The 22051-nt window shown below is 43.9% G+C and overlaps 1 protein-coding gene across 1 annotated transcript in view; it reads left to right on the top strand.

Annotated features, from left to right (window-relative positions):
• Positions 1-22051, top strand: part of usp54b (ubiquitin specific peptidase 54b) — an 84554-nt gene that overhangs the window by 38645 nt on the left and 23858 nt on the right. The window contains exons 7-12 of the mRNA XM_084078353.1: positions 2898-3044; positions 8262-8411; positions 11511-11694; positions 12963-13145; positions 16267-16495; positions 19372-19809. Coding sequence (XP_083934479.1) covers positions 2898-3044; positions 8262-8411; positions 11511-11694; positions 12963-13145; positions 16267-16495; positions 19372-19809 — 1331 coding nt within the window. The remainder of the gene's footprint in view (positions 1-2897; positions 3045-8261; positions 8412-11510; positions 11695-12962; positions 13146-16266; positions 16496-19371; positions 19810-22051) is intronic.

The raw sequence follows: 22051 nt of genomic DNA, 5'->3' as shown, positions 1-22051 counted from the left end.
TTAACTGAACTAAATAAAAACTACAATAAAAAAAATAAACAATAACTAAATGAAACTGTAATATGTGTTTACATAACTAAAACAAACTGAAATTGTAGACAAAATGCCCTTAGTTTTTGTTTGTGGATGGTGGATAGTTTTTATTACACAATACTTTTCAATCCTGCACCTGACAAATAACCCAAAGTATAAAAAAACGAAAACTAAGACTAAAACTAATACAAACTAACTATAAGACTATTAGCATTTTCAAAAAATAAAACTAATAAAAACTAGCAAATCTGCTCTAAAAATTTGAATCCAAAACTGAATTGGAGAACAATATAACAAACTAAAACTAAACTAAAATGAAACATCCAAAACTATTATAACCTTGATTGCAACTGAGAACTGTAAATGTAAAGCTAATACACAGTAAAATCCTCAGTGTTGAGTTATGCATTATGCAACTCAGAAAGTCCACAATGAACCCAATGAACCCATCACTCTCAGAGTGTATGTTGTTGTGTAACAGATAGCGTGTGTGTGTGTGTGTGTGTGTGTGTGTGTGTGTGTGTGTGTGTGTGTGTGTGTGTGTGTGTGTGTGTGTGTGTGTGTGTGTGTGTGTGTGTGTGTGTGTGTGTGTGTGTGTGTGTGCGTGTACTGTTGAACCCATACTGTGATTGTCCCTTTCAGGGAACTGACAACCAGGCGTTGGCAGAATACCTTCCTGCCTTCTCTGCTGCCAGCGCACGGCAGCCCTCTGCCCACAAAGACACAATTTATGCATGTGTGTGTGTGTGTGTGTGTGTGTGTGTGTGTGTGTGTGTGTGTGTGTGTGTGTGTGTGTGTGTGTGTGTGTGTGTGTGTGTGTGTGTGTGTGTGTGTGTGTGTGTGTGTTTGATTGTGTATTCTGGCAGAGTGTGTGGTTGCCAGGGTGTTCTCAGGCTGTTTCCGTGCCCCTCTGCCAGCCCTGGATGTGTGTGTGTGTGTGTGTGTGTGTGTGTGTGTGTGTGTGTGTGTGTGTGTGTGTGTGTGTGTGTGTGTGTGTGTGTGTGTGTGAGCAAGTGGGCGTGCATGCAGGTAGGTTTGCGTGCTTGCGTGTATGCTTGCGTGTATGCTTGCGTGTGTGTGTGTGTGTGTGTGTGTGTGTGTGTGTGTGTGTGTGTGTGTGTGTGTGTGTGTGTGTGTGTGTGTGTGTGTGTGTGTGTGTGTGTGTGTGTGTGTGTGTGTGTCTGTACATGCACCAGCTCTGCGGAGGGTCATGACTCAAAGGAAGGATTCGGAACACATGGTTCTGAACTTAACAGAAGGCCCGAGGGACAAACACAGCACACTGCCCCCCCTCACCCCCCCCCCCCCCATCTCTCTCTCTCTCTCTCTCTCTCTCTCTCTGTCTGTCAGTCCATGTGTCTCTATCCTCTTTCATGGTCTGTTCTTTCCTCCTGGCTTTTATCTCAGTGTCGTAGATGTCACACTGTGCAGGTTTATGTGACAGTGCATGCTTGTCTGTGAATGTGTCCGTGCGTGCATGTGTGTGTGTGTACGTGCGCGCGTGTGTGTGAGTGCGTGCGTGCGCGCTCTGTCAAACGGAGGCAGGGTTTTAGCAATGTCACACTCTGTGCCTCAATGGCACAGGATGAAAAACCCTGTTTGATCACACTCGTCTCTCTCCCTCTCTCCCTCCATCCCTCCTCTTTCTCTCTCCGTCTATCCTCCTCCTCCCTGCCTCCTCCTGTCTGTCCTCCTCGCCTCCATCCGTCCTATAGCTGTCTTCTCCTCTCCTCCCACGGCCTACCCACTCTTTCCTTACCATCCATCACTCTTGCCTCCCATCTATTCCCCCCCCTGCCCCCGCTCTCTCCTCTCCTCTCCTCTTCATCCCTCGCTTCCTCCCCTCCATCTTCTTACCTCCCTCCACCCCTTTCCTTCTTTCTTCTTTTCATCTCTCTCCCTCTCCCTCTCCCCCCCCCCCCCTCTCGCTCTCTCAATTTCACGTTTTTGGCATGAGAAATCCTGTTTATCCCATTAAGATAAACGAAAAAACGAAAAAAAATGTTTTCTAAATCCTAACTTTAAAAAATACATATATATTCAAAGATTTGCACAAATTTTCACGATTTTACAAAAATAGCAGATCTACAAGCTCGTAGCGCGGCACTCGGTGCCGCGCTATGAGCTTGTATATCTGCTATTTTTGAATAGCCAAAGAAATCTAAAGTGACACAGATGCGTTCCAGGTCTTAATGGGTTATATTGCCAAAGCAAAAGTGGAACAAAACGTAAAACAAAATGTATAATTAAAAAGGGAATAAAGACATGATGTAAACAGAGCTGTGTTGCATCGCAACTTAAGAGAAAACGATCACACAAAACCATAAGAATTGTGCATCTGCTGTCAGAAATAGTTCTACATCCACGTAGGAAAGGTTAGCTGGGATAAACTTTTGAAACAAATGGCAGCTACAGTATATTTATTAGGTTTTTTTGCAAGCCCTTAACAATATGAAACAGACATTTTATTTATTGAAGTATCCTGTATGAAAGTCAGTTTTCCCTAGAATGAAAATGTCAAATTGAAACAATGTTTTCACCTTAAAAACAACTTCCAATGCCTTGTGTATTTCTGCCCAGAAATATGTCCCAGGATATGTGCCAGTGTGGTTGGCATTCTAGTTAGCACACAGTCTCCAACACTTTAGCGTCCTCTCCTGCAAAATGAGTCTTCTGCTTTGGGGTAATGAAAAACCTAATTAGGCATTTCCAAATTCTCTCCATTAGCGTGAGTTGGTACATTTCCACTGGGAGTCAAAACAACCGTTCCATTCCTCATTGAAACCTCAAAGTTATCTACAGTATATTTCAATGTCTCTCTCTCTCTCTCTCTCTCTCTCTCTCTCTCTGTGTCTCTCTATCAGAGTAACTGTGGGGAGATGCTGCGTATCCGTCGGGTGCTGATGAACTCTCCAGAGATCGTGAGCATCGGTCTGGTGTGGGACTCGGACCACTCCGACCTGGCCGAGGACGTCATCCACAGCCTGGGAACCTGCCTCCGACTGGGCGACGTAAGGAACCATATAATAAAATATGTTCTAATATTTTCCACAATTTTTTTTTTTTTCTACATTTTTCTAAACGTTTTGGTGGAAATTAACTAAGTACATTTACTTAAGTACTGTACTTAAGTACAATTTTGAGGTATTTGTACTTTACTTGAGTATTCCCAATTTTCAATACTTTTACTTCTACTACTCCACTACATCTCAGAGGCAAATATTGTACTTTTACTCCACTACAATTATTTAAAAACTTTAGTTACTAGTTACTTTTCAGATATAAACTATGATATTATGAAACACACATTAACCACTTCAGCCCTATTTTATACATAGGCTATTTGAAAATAGCAGATCTACAAGCTCACAACGCGTCGCATTGCGACGCGTTGTGAGCTTGTAGATCGGCTATTTTCAAATATTTAGTACTTTTACTTTTGGTACTTTAAGTACATTTTGATGCCAATACTTTTGTACTTTTACTCAAGTCAATTTTTAATTTTGGACTTTTACTTGTAACAGAGTATTTTTATATTGCAGTATTGGTACTTTTACTTAAGTAAAGAATTTGAGTACTTTTTCCACCACTGAATATAAGGCAACGTATTAAAAGAGTAGTTCACCCAAAACATTTCTTATTTTCTATTGTCGGCAAGCAGCGAGATATATGCACCATCTAATTTTGTCATAAGGCCTAACATGCCCTATAGGTGTATCGATAAGAGTATTGATATTAAGGGATGACCTGATGCCTTATCAAATTTCCCAAGTATGGAAGAAACTTGTCGTCGGATAACACTATCAATTACACACCCCATAAAGCATTTAATTCATGGAGATTCTTTGTTTTTGTCGCATTCCTAAGCCAATAATTTGATTACTGGCGGAAAGATGCTAATGTATCCGGTAAGAGACTCAAAGGAGACCGCCGGTCATCAAATTAGTGGCTTAGGAATGCGGCAAAAAAAATCTCCATGAATTCAATGCTTCATGGGGTTTGTAATTGATAGAAAATAAGTCATTTTTTGGGTGAACTACTCATTTAAGTAGTGCTTAAGTAGTTAGAACAAACAAATCGACATTAAAAAGCAATACTACTGCTACTACTAATAATAATAATGAAAATAATAATTCCATTGCGTTAAAAGTACTGTATGTTTTAAGAAGCATCACGGTCACCCTTTGTCTTCAGCCGTGACTCCGAGTACCGCACATGGCTCACAAGGGGTTAATAACTCCCAAAATGTAATTAGGAGCCAGACCATGATTATGAAGTGCCTTAAAGGTAATCAGTAAAATCTGACAATTAATCCTAAAACAGGCATGGCAACCAGCGTAGGGGATTTAAAGACACAGTGCTGGGATTTTTGGCACATCTTCTTCGTTGCTGTCGGGCAGAAACCTTGTACCTCCATATTTCAACTTTCTTAATGTTTTTTTCGTAAATTAATGCCCTTACTTCGTCATACTCAAGTGTCACACAAAAGTAGCAGAAATAGTTGATCTACAAGCTCAAAACGCAGCGCGAATGCTGCGTGTTTTGAGCTAGTAGATCGGCTATTTTTGCTGTTGTTTTTTATTGGAATCCTGAAAAGGATTTGGACATAATATGAGATTTACTGGTTTTGGACATATGAGGTTTCCACCCGACGGCAACAAGGAAAACCTATAGAACAATCACTGTCACACAGACACTCAAACAGACATGCAAATAGACTGCATGAGTGAGTATGCAGGCATACAATTATGATGAACACACACACACACGCACACGCACATGCATACACATACACATTAGCTGTAAACAAGTGGAAAATCACGCTAGGAGACACACACAAAGACCATCAAACAGCCTGGAACCCTGGATATAATCATACATTTATTTAACACATGCTGCATGGATGCAATGCCTGTCGATCACAACGCCATCACCCCATATCACACCTCTCTCTCTCTCTCTCCCACGCACGCACGCACGCACGCACGCACGCACGCACGCACGCACGCACACACACACACACACACACACACACACACACACACACACACACACACACACACACACACACACACACACACACACACACACACACACACACACACACACACACACACACACACACTCTTGTAATTCTACACTTGAGAGGACATCGGCATTTTAGGACGGTCAATTGATGAATGCTGTTTTGACGAGTTTTTTGTGTGTGCAATATTTAACCCCCGTAATGGTAAGGCCAAAAATAGGCAATCTTACAATACCCCATCACAACGAGTCGTGAACATGAGCTTGTGGATCAGCTATTTTCGGTGCACGACCATTTGTACACTCTCAGAGTTAAATTAACATTGATTTTACAATATAAAATGGCGTCCCAGGGATAGAAATGCCATTAAATGGGAATCTGTAGCCTAATGCATGTCAAACTGGGGGGTCCTTGAAATTAAAATGGTTGAGAATCACTGCTAGAGAGCCGTAAAAATCTTCTCTTATGGGGGTCCCTGGCTTATCTTTTCAAATGGGGGTCCGCGGGCTAATAAGTGTCTATTTGGGGCGTTGACATGAAAAAGTTTGAGAACCACTGAAGTAGACCATACATTTCCAAACACATAAAAAGTTGAAATATGGAGATACAAGGGTTTCTGCCTTGACAGCTACGATATACACACAGCATGTGGTGACATGTGGGGACATTTGGCCCTCACAAGAATAGTAATACAAGTACACACACACGCACAGACACACACACACACACACACACAGTCGCACTCATGACGCGTAACGCGTTGTGACACGAGAGGCAAGCGCTGACACGCTGCCACGGATGTGTATGAATAATAGAACTGTGAATATAATCTAATGTGTTGCAGTGCATCTTGTCTCCTATCCGTCTTCCTATCCTCTCCTATAGCCTGCGGTCTTGTCATTTTTTAAGCCCGCCGACCACCCGGGGGGTTCGAATCCGTACCGTGATATTAATTACATTCAACAATGAGGAAGCATTATTACCGGGGGTGTGTGTACTGTATTGTTGTATACATCATTGGTTCTTAAACGTTTTCGTGACGAGGACACCTAAATTAATACATTATTATGGCTGCGGACCCCCGTCTGAAAAGATTTCATGCCAGGGACCCTCCCCCCCATACAAGATTTGTGTTGTTAAAATGTTTTAAAAATATTCAGAATTGTGACACTTTTTTTTCTTTAACATTTCTTTGAAAATAGCAGATCTACAAGCACACAAGATTGGCAGATGTGTTATTGCAGGGGTCTTCAACCGTTTCAAGGCCAAGGACCCCTTAGCTGAGTGAGAGATGAAGCAGGGACCCCCTCTATATTGTATAAAATTGTGTTTCAGATTAACCTTTTTATTTTACTTAGTCAGCTCTTTTTTTCCCTCTACACCTATATCTCTTTGCCAAAAATAGCAGATCTACAAGCTCACAACGCCTCGCAGCGCGAGGCGTTGTGAGCTTGTAGATCTGCTATTTTAGTTCTCCTCAGAATAGGGATGCTAGGGTTCAAGTGGTTAATGCGAAAAAAGAAATCATATCACACAAAAATTTGGCAGACCTCCTGTAGTAACTCTGAGGACCCCCTAGGGGTCCCGGACCCCCTGTTGAAGACCCCTGTGTTATTGGGTTAAAGTGGTTAAACTGATTTTGATACTATATTAACCTATTAAAACCGGGTAAGCGTCTGTGTCATTTTTGATTTTTTTGCGTTGGCTATTCAAAAATAGCAGATATACAAGCTCACAGACCGTCACGCTGCGAGCTCGTAAAACTGCTATTTGAAAGTGTGAGAAGAACTGCTGATTTAGAAGGCATTTGTGTAATCGGTCTTAATGGGTTAACTAATTTAGCTGGGGACCCCCTGGAGCCACCCCTCAAGGGGTCCCCGTACTCCAGCGTGAGAACCAACTGCAGTACATACGAGGTATTCTTGCTGCCGGCACTCGGTTCCGTGACGACTGCGCATAAAACGATTAACTTTCCGCCAGACAGCTGACGCAAGACCTTGCATCTTAATAATCTGGGTAGTAATATTAATGTTAGCAATATTAGCAGTGATAACATCATCTATTCCGCTTTCTTTATGTGTTTCTATCATAGCGGTTGGAAGAACCAGTAAATCTCTCTAATATCCTCTATCCCTTCTCTCCTCTGATGCTCCTCTCTCTCTCTCTCTTTCTCTCTCTCTCTCTCTCTCTCTCTCTCTCTCTCTCTCTCTCTCTCTCACTCCCCCTCTCCCTCTCTCTCTGTCTCTCTCTCTCCTAATTCAATTTTCCTTTCAATTCAAAGAGGCTTTATTGGTATGCGAAAGCATACGTTTACATTGCCAAAGCGAAACACAAAACATGTACAATTAAATGGTGTTACCTTGTATTTTAGAGAAAACTATCTATCAAAGTCTAACAAAGCCGTAGGAAGTGTGCATTTTGCTCTCAGAAATATAGTTACACATTCACGTCACGTACAGGAAAGGTTAGATTGGGATAAACCTTTGAAACAAATGGCAGGAATATTTTAATGTTTTGTATTCACTTGGTAGAAAACCTCTCTCTCTCTCTTTCTCTCTCTCTCTCTGACTCTCTGACTCTCTTTCTCTGTCTCCGTCACTCATTTCTTCTGTCACTTATTCTCTTCCCCCTCTGGCCTTCTTGGCCGCCCTTTCCATCTCTCTCTCTCACCCTCCCACCCTCTCTCTCTCTCTCTTTCTTTGTTGCTCTGTCCATCTCTTGCTCCGTTACCCAGTCTCTCCTTTTTCTCCTCAACCCCCCCTCCATCCCTTCCTCCCCTCCTCTTCTTTCCTCTCTCTGTGTTTATTTACATGCAGACTTTTTTTCTTTGCTCTTCCTCATGGAGCTACTTGCGGATTATACCAGTGTCAGTCTATTTTATGTGGATTATGATGTCGACACGCACTGACATTTTGCACCTTAATCCCATGTACGACGCACCGACTTCCCAGCACTTCAACTAACGTCCATAAGTATATCATGCACCAAATACATATCATTTTGGGGGTCCTTGACATGAAAAAGTTTGAAAACCACTGATATAGAAACATACGTTTTTCAGAAAACTGTTTAGGATTTAGAAGACATTTTGAGGAATCAGAACCTCAGACCTCAATGGGTTAAACCTGTGATGTGACAACAAAGCTGATTCTGTCCCTTGTACTCTTTCTCTCTCTCTCTCTCTCTCTGTGTCTCTCTGTAGTTGTTCTACCGCGTGACCGAGGAGCGAGCACGCCAGGCAGAGCTCTACCTGGTGGGCATGGTGTGTTACTACGGGAAGCACTATTCCACCTTCTTCTTCCAGACCAAGATACGCAAGTGGATGTACTTCGACGACGCCCACGTCAAAGAGGTCAGTCAGACGCCGTCCCGACACTCAAACCCTTTTCATGTCAAAGAAGTTCTGCAAGTTACTGCAAGGGGGGCCACCAAATCTTTGTTTGATAGGATATGTTTTTACATTAACCACCCCTAGCATCCCTATTCTGAAGAGAACTTTAGCCAAAAATAGCAGATCTGAGCTTGTAGATCGGCTATCTTCTTCGGCAAAGAGGCTTGGTGTAGAGGGGGAAAAAAGCAGCTGGTGTGTGTGTGTGTGTGTGGATGTGGGGCCTCACTGTACCTGTCATTTGTACACGGTAAAAGTGTCAGTCTGAATGGAACGGGAGTGAGTGTAGAACAAAGGCTTCCCACAAACTGTCTTCTTCACTTGCAGTTTAAAAAGGTTTCCATTGGGAACAGCGTGTCGGTACACAGACCTTCATCGTCTTATCTCACAAGACGAGACAACCATCTTAACTACTGTAGGTTGTTTAACACAGTATTTCTCAAACTTCTTCGTGCCAAGAACCCCCAAATTGATATGTGTGTTTGGCCGCGGACCCCCATCTGAAATCTTTTTGTGCCAGGGACCCCCCAGAAGAGAGGGTTTATGTAAAAAAAAGAAAAGAAAAAAAAGAAGCTAAATTATTTTAAAGTTTCCAAACATTTTTCCAAAACACTAAACATAGAACTACAGAAACTAGGCAGAAGTTAGAACATACAAAACACAATACATAACACAAAACCAACCAGTGAAACAAGACTAAAGATAAACCAGAACAAGAACAAGAACAGAGGACAACTAAATGTTCCAAAGACTGAAGAATAAGGTCAAAACTGAGAGGAAAATCATAAATGTCCAGGGGTTGGAAATAGGGCCAGAAGGGGCAGAGGAGCAGACCAGGACACGGATCATGACAAAATCGAGTATTTTTCGAGTGTTAGGTGGTCAGATGGGTCGGCCGTGAAACGCTTTCACGATTTTTAAGTGGGCCCTGATCCATAAATGACGGGGAACCATTGCTGTACAGCAGGGGTCCAGGACCCCTAGGGGGTCCTCAGAGCTACTACAGGTGGGCCAGAAAATCTTTGTGTGATAGGAACTTTTTTTTTTTTTACATTAACCCCTATTCTGAGGAGAACTTTAGCTGAAAATAGCAGATCTACAAGCTCTCAACGCGTGAGCTAGTAGATCGGCTATTTTCGGCAAAGTGGTTTGGTGTAAAGGGAAAAAGGAGCAGACCAAGTGCAGAGTGAAGGTTTACTAAGTATTGACGGTTTAAGTGGTTAAATATCTGACAGCAACTATCATTGTTGTGTTGTGTTGTATTCATGTCAATGTGTGTTTCATAAGTCTATGAAGCTATCTATGAAAAAGTGAAATCTGCAACATAATGTTATACAATATGTAGTGGGGGGGGGGGTCCCTGCTTCAGCTCTCTCTCACCTAAGCGGTCCTTGGACTGAAAAACGTGGAAGACCCCCACTGTACAGTATGTATACAGTCTAAACATAATACTGTCAGTGCAGTTTGTGTACCTGAGGATACGAGGCGTCTGCCTGCTTACAGTTTAGATGTTTAGACAGCCTACTGTGAAACGGCTGGTTGAGTTTCTAATGAAAACATTTGTACAGTAGTGTGTCCTTGGAGGGAGAAATGGATCGTTTGTTATTTCACATGTGGTTCCCCTGTTGTTCCGCTGGCTGTTTTCACTCTGAAGGTCATATGAGTCATGTGCTGTTAAAAAAAGTATTATAAAACTAGAAAGGTGCAATTCTGGGGAAATTGCAAGTGTGGTTGCACCGACGCGAGTCGTGGGTTGCGGCCGCCACGGACCTGAGGAATACGCTGGAAGGAATAGCGTCGGAGGCCATGCAACGTGCGATTCAAATTTGGTGCTGATCGGATCCTGCGTTCGTGATACATGGCGTTTTGTTTTTAAGAATTAGGCTCCTCCCACACATTTTGCAAGCCAATTACATTGTCACATCACTCCTGAGATCACTCAAACGGTTACATTTTGTTATAGGCCCAAACGTAAAATAGCGCCACCATGAGGCCGACTGGTGTAATAATTATTTCGTATGTAGGCCACTGGACTATGAGCGTTGTATTTGATACAACCCTGATGAAGGCTTGACGTCGAAACGCGTACGTTGTGCTGTCTGCTCTGCAACGTACCATGCCAATTTATATATTTAAATAAAAGTGCCTAAAAGGACAGTTCCGTGAGTGCTGGTATTCTCTTATAGAGATTTGTTTGTAAAGTAACTTTTCCCGACCGTGCACCCGGTAAGAATGCTCGGTGAGATTGAAACGAGTTGGACTCGTGCTTGCTTCCTTAATGTAAGACTTTGAGAAACATTAGCAACAAATTGCAGCTCTGTACATGTTTGTTTAGAAACATCAGTATCCCACACAGGCGTTTACATGTTCTTTTAGAAACAATTAGCATCATATGCAGGCGTGTACGTGCTATTTTAGAAACATTAGCATCACACACAGGCGTGTACATGTTCTTTTAGAAACAATTAGCATCATATGCAGGCGTGTACAGTACGTGCTATTTTAGAAACATTAGCATCATATGCAGGCGTGTACATGTTTGTTTAGAGACATTAGCATCATATGCAAGTGTGAAGATCATGCCATCTAGAAACATTAGCATCACTATGCAAGTGTGTACAGTAACGTGCTGCCATGAGTCTGGGTTTAAAAAGTAGCAGCAGCTACAGTGTTCTTAAGGTGCTGTAGGTTTGCTTGCTATACATGCATGCACATACACACATTAATGTGTCATGTGTATACAAGTGTCAGTGCACACATGCGTCCAAATCAGCGTTGCCAGATTTTGTGTGAGAATTAAGCAACCAGGTTTAGGAAAACAAGCCCAAAAGAAGCGACTAGGCCAGATGAGCACTAAACGTGTATACTATATACATCGGCTATTTGAAATTAGCCGATCTACAAGGTTGCAACGCATCGCAATGTGACGGGTTGTGAGCTTGTAGATCTGCTATTGAAGCAAGCCCAAATAAGCAACTACACTTTAGAAACAAGCCCAAAAAACGCAACCCGCAACTACCAGTATTTACAAGCAACTTTACAGCTCTCTCTCTCTCCCTCCAGATCGGCCCCAAGTGGAAGGACGTGGTGTCGCGCTGCATCAAGGGCCACTACCAGCCACTGCTGCTGCTGTACGCCGACCCCCGCGGGACGCCAGTGGTACTGCAGGACAGCCCGTCGGGCTCCAACCCCCAGCTGGAGATCCAGCAGCACTGCAGCAAGGCCGGCTACGACAGCGAGGACTCTGGTACGCTAGTGGTAAAACACTACAGCCCCACGCCACTGGTGGGCAGAGTACTCACGTTTAAGTAAAAGTATCAACGCTGAAATGTAGAAACTCTCTGTTTAAAAAAGTAAAAGTCCGGTAATCAAAATGTACTTGAGTAAAAGTACAAATGGATTGGCATTAAAATATACTTAAAGTGCCAAAAGTAAAGGTACTTGTTATGCAGAATGTTCCTTTCTACAACATTAAAATGTGTGTATTACTATACGGACTGTTGTGTGGAAATAAGAATAAAGCCGCCCACCCTTCTCTGTAGCCTAGAACAAGATAAATGTTTTTTTGGGGGCCTCCTGATAGAATGGGAGCTTGAATATGAAATGAAGACTTAGTTATGAAGCCTTTTCAGTTTTATTGTGTACAAGTGCTGTGTCTCGTGAAACAGAATATATAACCATATGCCATTATAAACTACTCGGACAGCGATTATTCATTCTTTAGCGCAGATATACGGAAGCAGGGAAACCCTCCCTACATGCCCTTATTTGGACTGATAATGTGATGCGATGTTTCTAAATAATGATGATGTGATGACGTTCTGGCACCTCATTGGAAGGCTTTGGCAGTTCATTTAGAAATATCATCATGTTTGTTTAGAAACGCCATCACGTGTCTGATGTTGAACCTTGCTAATCCAACATTGTTGCGTTGGAGCGTGCATTCGCGGGCCAGTGGCCCACATCGTTGTCCCACGTTTCGGATGGAGGCGAACATATGGGAGTGTGTCGGGATTAATGGGAGGTCGGAGGCCAGAGGTCTGCGTCCCGGCTTTGCCTCGCTCATCTCTCGCCTCCGTTTTACCACTGTTACCTTTCTGCTCTTGTCTGTCTGTCTGTCTGTCTGTCTGTCTGTCTGTCGGTCGGTCGGTCTGTTGGCGTTGCTGTCTCCGTCTCTTTCCTTTTTGTATCTTCCCCTGTAACTCTCTCTCCCTCTTCCTCTCTTTCACGCATCTTCTCTCACTCCCTTCCTCCCTTCCTTTACATGTGCCTCTCCCCCTCTCTGTCTCTCTCTCCATCTCATCCCCTTCTCTCTCTCCGCCCCCTCCCTTTCCTCTTGCTCTCTCTCTCTTTTCTCGTCCTCCTTTCTCCCTTCTCCTCTCCATATCGCTCCCTCTTTCCTCCTCCTCTCTCCCTCCCTCCCTCTTCTCTCTCTTTCTCTTTCTCTCGTGTCCTCTCTCACCCCCCCTCCCTCCCTCTCTCTCTCTCTCTCTTCTCTCTCTCTCTCTCTCCCAGGTCGTGAGCCGTCTATATCCAGTGACACCCGTACAGACTCTTCGACAGACAGCTCCAGCCACAGAGGCTCCCGCGGTCGCTCGCTCCACCAGTCCACCGGCAGCCATCTGTCCAACGAATCACAGACCACCGTGGTCTGTAACCACGACGCCGGGACCCCCTCGCACAGCGCCGACCACACAGGTGAGGGCGCCCCATCTTATGAAGTTTATAATGATTGTAACAATAGACTATGTATGTTGCTATATCGTATATCCATCAGTCAGTCAGGTTTGTTTGGCATTATACTGCAACAAACGTCATTTTATACTTTGGCTATTTTTGAAAAATCTAAAAGAATGTTTGCAAATCTTTGAATATATAATATTGTTAAAGCGAACATTTTTAATTAAAATCTTTGCTTATGGGGGTCCCTGGAACAACATATTTTGAAATGGGGGTCCGCGGCCAAGTACATATCATTTTGGGGGTCCTTGACATGAAAAGGGTTGAGAACCATTGATATATAGCAACATACGCTTTTTCAGAAAACTGTTAGGATTTAGAAGACATTTGTAGAATCGGCCTCAGGTCTTAATGGGTTGATAGACTTGACCTGAGTTGGCTCTGTACTTGGAGCGCTTTTGTCCGTCTACACCAAACCTCTTCGCCAAAAATAGCCATTCTACTAGCTCGGGACCTTGTACATTGTTGTGAGCTTGTACATAGGCTTTTTGGGGGGGGCTAATGTTTCCCCCCGGAATATGGATGCCGGGGTTTACAAGTGGATATCAAGAAAAGATACGAGATAAATTGCGTGCATGATAGAAAAGAAAGGCATTACATCTTATGGAAGCGGATCGCGGAGAACAACAACAAGCGAGTGATCATCAGGGGAAAACACAAGTCAACAAATAAGAAAAGTAACGTGTGTAGGAAGAAGACGGTATAAAAATAGACAATTTAGCTGCTGCTCTCAGCTCCGCAGTCTGAGCCAGTCAGCCTGACAGAGTCTGGCATCTCTCAGAGCTCTCAAAGTGCTTTGCAGACACAGTGCAGAAACAGGAGACCAAAGGGAAACTGCAGCAGCAAAAGAATTTTATGAATGACATTGCATATCGTCTCTGTCGGGTGGAGACCTCGTACGTCCAAATGTCTACTTTTTATGTTTTTTCTTTGTACATTAATGCCGTACTTCATCATACAAGAGTGTCACGCAAAAGTACCGGTAGTGAAAATATCAGATCTACAAGCTGTCTATTTTAAAACGTTTTTTTAAAATAATCTTAAAAAAGGAACGGTTTTGGACATAATATATGAGGTTATATGAGGTTTCCACCCGACAGCAACGATATTAATTTTAATGGCAAGGACAACATTCCAGGAGAATACTGTCTTGATTTATAGTTGAGTCACCGACTGAGGGCTCAAACTAGATTTAAAAGCTCGGAAGTTAAACCTTCAGTTCAGACTAATGCACTGTATAATTGATGCTCTGTCGAAAGGCCGGTGTCGCGTGCCGGAAATAGTCGGTCGTGTGCTTGTAAATCGTCTATTTCCGTTCTGAGTCAGATAACTCACGGATAGATTGAGAACATGAATCGCTTGAGAGCCTTTTATTTATAACATGTAAACACGAGTGTGAATATTATAGTTGATCTTGGCGTTCAGGCTCTTGGCTCAGCAGCACATTAGAAGACAACCATTTAAAGGAGTAGTTCACCCAAATATATATAATATTATATATAAAATAATATTTTCTGTCAATTACACACCCCATGAAGCATTGAATTCATGGAGTTTTTTTTTCGTTTTATCGCATTCCTAAGCCAAAAATCTGATGACCGGCGGCCTCTCCGGGTAGGAGACTCAAAGGAGACTCTTTGTGTCATTAAGACACAAAGAGTCTGCTTTAAGAGCAGGGAGAACAGGGAGATGTATGCTGTACATCTATAATAAACCCCCCCTCCCAGTGGAAAACAGAACCCTTAGGGAAAAGCAGAGCCTACTGGTGGTGCTGGGGTGGTGGTGGGAGCAAACAAAGCACATACTGTACAACATTCAGTGGCACTGACAGCGAGAAGAAGTACAATGAATCAGGTGAGCTTAATCTGACCACCAATTTGGTCAGCTGCTTGCCACGTCACATATCACCCGCATAGTGCTGCACGTACTTCCAAGATACGTGCAGAGCTATGCTTGGAAGTATCATTCTTGGAAGTATCATTCACCATGATGGGAAAGCAAGTAAGGACATTCATTTCAAAACCGGATCAACAAAGCATAAGCAACCTTTCATAAGACTTAAACAAATCTGGAAGTCAAATTAATACAGCACCAAAACAAAACTCCAGATCTACCAAAGCTGCGTACTATCAACACTACTATACGGTGCAGAATGCTGGAAAAACCACAGAAAGCCACATCCAACTATCCACTTTCCACACATCGTGCTTGCGCAAAATCCTGCGTATATTCTGGCCCAAGACCATCTCAATCAATAAACTTCTCAACATAACCAAACAAGATGACATGCACTGCATAATTAATAAACGCAGGTGGACCTGGATTGACCATGTCCTCAGAATGGACATCAACGCGATCCCAAGAGTCGCATTACACTGACTGGACCCCAGAAGGCAAAAGAAAGAAAGGGAGGCCTGAAATGACATGGCGTAGGACGATAGAGAACGAGCAACAGCCGGCGTAATGGGGATAAGGAAGTAAAAGAGGGAAAAAAAGGTGCTGTACATGCGTGTAATCTGCGTGTAAAACTAGCTCGCAGGCTACCACACATCATTCACACGACACCATCGTGCGACCAAGTATAAACCAGGCAAAACTCGTTAGGCTTGTTAGTACTAAAAGCACAAGCATCGAACCCGGCACTTCTCCCACGGGGAGGAAGGCCAAACCAAGCGGTAATTGTTTGCGGTGAAAAAGCTAGCGGCGCTGCGCCGCGGAGTGGGATCTGAGGCTGGGTGTTGGTTGTGATGGGGAGCGTTTAGCAGAGTGAGGTCAGGCCTTAACTTATTGGCTGAAGTCGTTGCCGTTGTTTGTTTGTTTGTGTGTTTGTGCTTCATTACTGCAGGACTCGTTAGGTTGTGTTGCTCGTTAGTTGTTGGTTCTTGTATTTATCTGCACTGCTGCTGCCTGCATAATTGCCCCCAGTAGGAAACATAAAAGTTTATTAGACTTACTTTGTCTCTGTTTGTTTGTTTCTCTCTCTCTTTCCCTCTCTCATTCTTGCTCGCTCTCTCTCTCCTTCCCTCTCTCTCTCTTTGTTCTCCTCTCTCTGTATATCCTTCCTCCCTCTCTCTCACAGACTCAGCGGTGGAGGGTCCTCCCCTCCCCCGCCCCCCCTCCCCTCCCCTCCTGCAGGAGTACAAGGAGACGGCGGTGTTCCTGCTGTCCTCCCGTCGGCCCCTCACATCCTCCTCCTCCTCCTCTCGGCCCCTCTCTTCCTCCTCCTCCTCTGGGGTGGGGGGCTGCGAGGGAGGGGCCGGCGGCCCCCACTGGGAGGACGAGAGCACCAGCAGCGAGAGCAAGTCCAGGTGGGTTCATGCATGGACCGTGTGAGAGGGGCTCTACAGCATTGGTTCTCAAAATGGGGTCCTTGGCGGGGTACCAGGGGGTCCCCAGCTAAATAAGTGAATATAGCGTCACAACCACTTTAACCACTTTAACCATTATTGTATATTTTGGCTATTTAAAAAAAAATGTAAATTTGCACAAATCTTTGAATATATATATATATTTCCACTGCTCTACAGGCTATTATGGACAAAATGTCTGGTCCAGTGATTCTCAACCTGTGGGCTGTGAGGATATTGCTAGTGGGCCCCCAATTAGACATAATTGGCAGATTTTAATGACAAAATCTAATTTAAAAAGTACCATTTCATGGTAATGTTTCACTAAAACCTTGTGTTAATTCCATCGATCCAAGCCGGTACACAATTTATTGATTGATCATTAAAATATCCCACCCATCTGATCCATTTAACACGGCAAGAGTGGCAGCAGAGCTGCAGTTTTCTGGGAGTCCAGAATAATGTGGTGCATAAAAAACTAAACGCTGCTTCTCCACGTTTATTTTTGATTCTAGGCATAGGGACAGAAAGCAGACCTGTCCAGGTGACCTGAGAGTTTTGGACGGTTCATGACATCGCGCAAGATCAGATGTTCAATTTTGGCCTTAAAGGACAACTTTGTTTTTTTACAACCAAGGTTTATATTTTAGCTTGTAATTAAAGTAAATAAATGATGAGTGTAATTTTTTTTTCATTTACTGCTTTCTATAGTTTTAGCATTTTTTGCGATATTTTTTACAGTGGGCGGGGGCATTCTGTCCGGTGGCTAAATATGCCTTTTTTACACAATAAAAAAGGTCCGGCTGTCTGAGATGGCCAGATGTGAGTTATTGGGGGCTAGAAGAGCTACTGTTAATAATAATAAAGAAAACGCCGGGTTAATGTGTTAAAAAAATACATATTTAGCCACCGGACAGAATGCCCCCGCCCACTGTGAAAACACTGTAAAAAAGATTGTGAAAATTGCTAAAACTATAGAAAGCAGTAAATTTAAATTTTTTAACACTCATGTTTTATTTACTCTAATTACAATCTAAAACATAAACATTGGTTGTAAAAAACCAAAGTTGTCCTTTAAACCATTCAAAGTCTTGTATACCAAAACTGGTTTAGTAGAAAGAACAGAAGTATTTTGAAATCGATTATTTGACACACAGGGAGCACACAGTGTAAGGACTTAAGAACTGGAGTGATATGCTCCACTCTTTCAGTATTAGTAAGAAGTCGAGCAGCAAGCCTTCTGAATCAACGGCAGTCGTCTGATCGATTTTTTTAGGGAGACACTGTTACAGTAGTCAAGTCTAGACTGAAGATGAATCCATGGACAATTCTTTCTAAATCCAAAAATGAATTTAGATTCCCCACACGCATCGGTATAGGTAGAGATCTCTGATCGTCTGGCTATGCAAGAACTACACAGAAGTTAAATGTACTCTCAATATGCCGTTTCATATGGACTTTGCTGTAACACAGAGGAATGTTGGTGTTATTTAATATACAGCGCAGGGTGTTGACAGTAAAATCCGGGCCCGGTGTGAAATCACTTGAGAGCCTCTGGCCTAGAATAATAGACCCACCTGCCCTCAACACTAATAATTCATAAGTCTGCAATGTTAACGGAGGCGTGTGTGCATCATTAGCCACTTAGTGGTAGCTCACAATAAGCCCCAGACGGCCCCGTGCATGTGTCCTTCATCACACACACACACTCCTTCCTGACGATCTGATGCGTGGCGAGAGAGAGCGAGCATAACATCCCTTTGATGTTGGGCTTTTTTGCATGTCTTTTCAACAGCGCCACACATACGGCGCATTTATTATGGTCAACAGCAGTGTCTGTCCGTATTTATTTTTAAATGTGTGAAATCAACATTTTCAATGTATTTGTTTGTAGTTAACCATTTTGACTATAGCTCAGTGGCCTTGTGGTTAGAGTGTCCTCCCTGAGATTGTGAGGTCATAACAAAGACTATAAAAATGGGACCCAATGGCTCCCTCCTTGGCTTTATTGTCACATCCCAGGTTTACAGAAGTAAAGAAGTGGGTGAAATTATTGTTATTTACATAGACGGAAGAAGAAGAGGGGGGGGGCAAGACAAGGGGGGAAAGGAGATCAAACAAGACAAAACTAAAAGCAAATAACAATTTATCTACATATTTACACACGCATGGCAGCAGATGTTTACTATGCACGATATACTTATGGACGTTAGTTAAGGTGCTGGAAAAAAACACAAAAAAGACAAGTCGGTGCGTTGTACACAGGATTAAGGTGCAAAAATGTCAGTGCGTGTCGACATCATAATCCACATAAAGTAGACTGACACTGACACTGGTATAATCCGCAAGTAGGTCCATGAGAAAGAGGCTAGAGCAAAGAAAAAGTCAAGTCACTTGTCGGTATAATCCACATAATCCACTCAGCATCAAGGGTTGGATTGTGGGTCCCTACAACATACTAGCATCATGTAGGGGTGTAACTTGTACATCATGGCTGGGGAATGTACTTGTACATCAAGCTGCCTCACACTACAGAAACAGCAGATAGGCCCCAATTAAAAAAAAAAAATTGAATCTAGAAATTCTCAGTTTAACTCAAATGCACAAATGGATTCCTTGTGTGCACTCGCAGACCGTCCATTTGGTTCCTAACTACAGTATCAATCATTTAGCTGGGGACCCCTTGAAACCCCCTTAAGGAACCCCGTTGGTCCAGGGGTCCACATTGAGAACACATTGACACATTGAGAACCACTGCCCTACAGTATGTAACATATTGCCTCAGCCGCTCACCTCCCTCCCTCTCTCCTCCCTCTCTCCTCCCCGTCCTCCTCCAGCTCCTCTGGGGGGCGCTACAGGCCCGCCTGGAGGCCCCGGAGAGAGGCTCTGAACATCGACAGCATCTTCACCCGGCAGAGAGGTCCCCCTCCCGGCTACAGCACCATACCGGGCCCCTGTCTCCCACCGGAGCCCCAGGACCACCGGAGCCCCGGGCCGGCGGCCCCGCCCCCTGCACAACAGCAGCAGCTGCAGCAGCAGGGCCTAGCGGAGGCGGCGGCGGCCCTGAGGAGGCAGACCGGGGACAGAGGGGGGGAGACGGGACCGCCGGGGCTGGCTGGGCCGGCCGCCATCACTGCGTTGACGCCGGCCGGCAGGACGATGGTGCCCCCCCCACTCCCCCCTCCTCTCAGAGGGGTGGAGCACCAGCCACGGCTCATACAGAGGATGGAGAGCGGCTACGAGAGCAGCGAGAGGAACAGCAGCAGTCCAGACAGGTATATACGGACCATAGACTGTATAAATGAGATGGACAAAGCCACTCCGCTGCTTTCTACAAACCGAAAATGAAGCCGATAGTTCCACGACTGTAGGTCCGCCATCTTTCAATATCGCGTCAGAATGAGACCAGACCATTATTGGTTGGGTAGCTTGTCAATCAAGAGCGGGGGGCGGGGAATGAATGCTATTGGTTGTGTAGCTTGTCAATCAAATCATCCCGCCCCTCCTAGAGAATAGCCTACTTTATCGTCAATTTTAAAATAAATAGGACCATAATTTAGCAAAACGCATATCCTGATGATTGAAAGGAGACTTTAAACTAGCGACTGGAAGCATATAGAATTTATGACAATTTTTATTACAGTAAGAAAATCTAGTCTAAAGTTTGTCAAAAAACCCATTCACTTGCGTTAAAATAAATTCTTTGTGACACCGCAGGTCGGCGCAGGGTAAAACAGCGCCACTCTGGCCATTTTGTCGGCCTCATCGTAAATATCTAAGACTTGCCCCTTGATACGGACGCACGTGGGCATACGCACATACGCGCATGCACACACACGCACACACACACATGCACGCGCACATGCACGCATGCATAAAATGCAAATGAACACACATGTCCGTGCATGCATGAAAGGCGAATATGCACATGCATAATGTATGTGCATATTGGCCTTGCATGCATACTGTATGCCTGCACGTAATATACAAACACACATGCACGCACGCGTGTGTGCACACACATGTGCACAAACACATACTGCACATACTATGGCCAAGACAAACATAGACGAACACTCAAACAAGCGCGTGAGCAAAGTCATAAAGGAGGTATAAAAGAACTGGGCCACCCCAAGGACACCCCCCACCACCCCCACCCACACACACACACACACACACACACACACACACACACACACAACCACCACACACACACACACAACCACCACACCACACGTGTACTAGCACGTTCATACACATGCTCACTCCAAATTGAATATATATTCTGCTAGATCACCAGAGAGCCATAGTAGTGTTGTGAGGCGTTTGCTTGAGGCAAAGGTTTTTAGATAATTATGTAAAACCTATTGAAAGAAAAGTTCTTGTTTTGCTGTCTGAACACAAAAGTGCCAACACGTGTAGTTCATGCAGGGGTTAACGATGCTTAAATACTCTTTTACACCCTTTACAAAAGCCAGCGGAACTACTATATGTACTGTAGTACATTGGTTCTTAAAGAGGGGTCCGGGGACCCCCAGGGGTCCTTGAGGGAGTTCGAGGGGTCTCTGGCTAAATGATGGATAGTTAGGAACTAAATGGACCCTTATGGGTGTGCAAATGGACCCTTATGGGTGTGCAAATGGAACCAAATGGACCCTAACGGGTCCATTTGGTTCCATTTGCACACTCTCAGAGTTAAATTAACATTGATTTTACAATATAAATTGTGGTCCCAGAGATAGAAATGTCATTAAATGGGGGTCCGTAGCCTAATGCATGTCAAACTGGGGGTCCTTGAAATTAAAATGGTTAAGAATCACTGCTATCCACAAGTTTCCTAGGTTGTGTGGACATCACTTCCTGACGATTTAATTGGATTTGATTGGATTTGATTGGATCAAATCGACAGGAAGTGATGCCCACACACCCTAGGAAACTTGTGGATAGAGCCGTAAAAATCTTCTCTTATGGGGGTCCCTGGCATATCTTTTCAAATGGGGGTCCGCGGGCTAATAAGTGTCAATTTGGGGGTCCTTGACATGAAACAGTTTGAGAACCACGGCTGTAGTACACTGGCCCACTGCCCCTTAACAAAAGAGCGGATGAGAATCATGAAATGTATCGTGGTCTTTTTTGTGTCATCTCTACAGCCGAGCGGGTAGAGAGAGGCTGTCTGGGAATCGGAAGGTCGCTGGTTTCGACCTTCGGCTCGCCCAGTGTTACAATAATATGTGTCGAGGTGTCCCTGAGCAAGACACTTGACCCCTCACTGCCCTGGTTGTTGTATTAGTGGAATCTACTGCTCCTGGGTTAGCAGGGTTAGGATGGTACATACAGAGGACGAATTTATGGTATACTGGATGCAAATGTACCAGGACATTAGAGAAACAGATTGCTTTAATAGATAGTGGGAGTATGTTTTGGATCAAGATTATATCAAAGCAGTACCAACAATCTTTTTTTGCAACATTCCAATTTCCAATCTGGCTTTCAATCTACCAACAAAATGACCCACTT

The sequence above is a fragment of the Gymnoscopelus microlampas genome, assembly GCF_963454915.1.
Source record: "Gymnoscopelus microlampas genome assembly, chromosome: 14".
Classification (NCBI taxonomy): Eukaryota; Metazoa; Chordata; class Actinopteri; order Myctophiformes; family Myctophidae; genus Gymnoscopelus; species Gymnoscopelus microlampas.
Note: the sequence above shows the minus strand (reverse complement) of the source record. Positions and strands in the feature narration are given on the sequence as shown.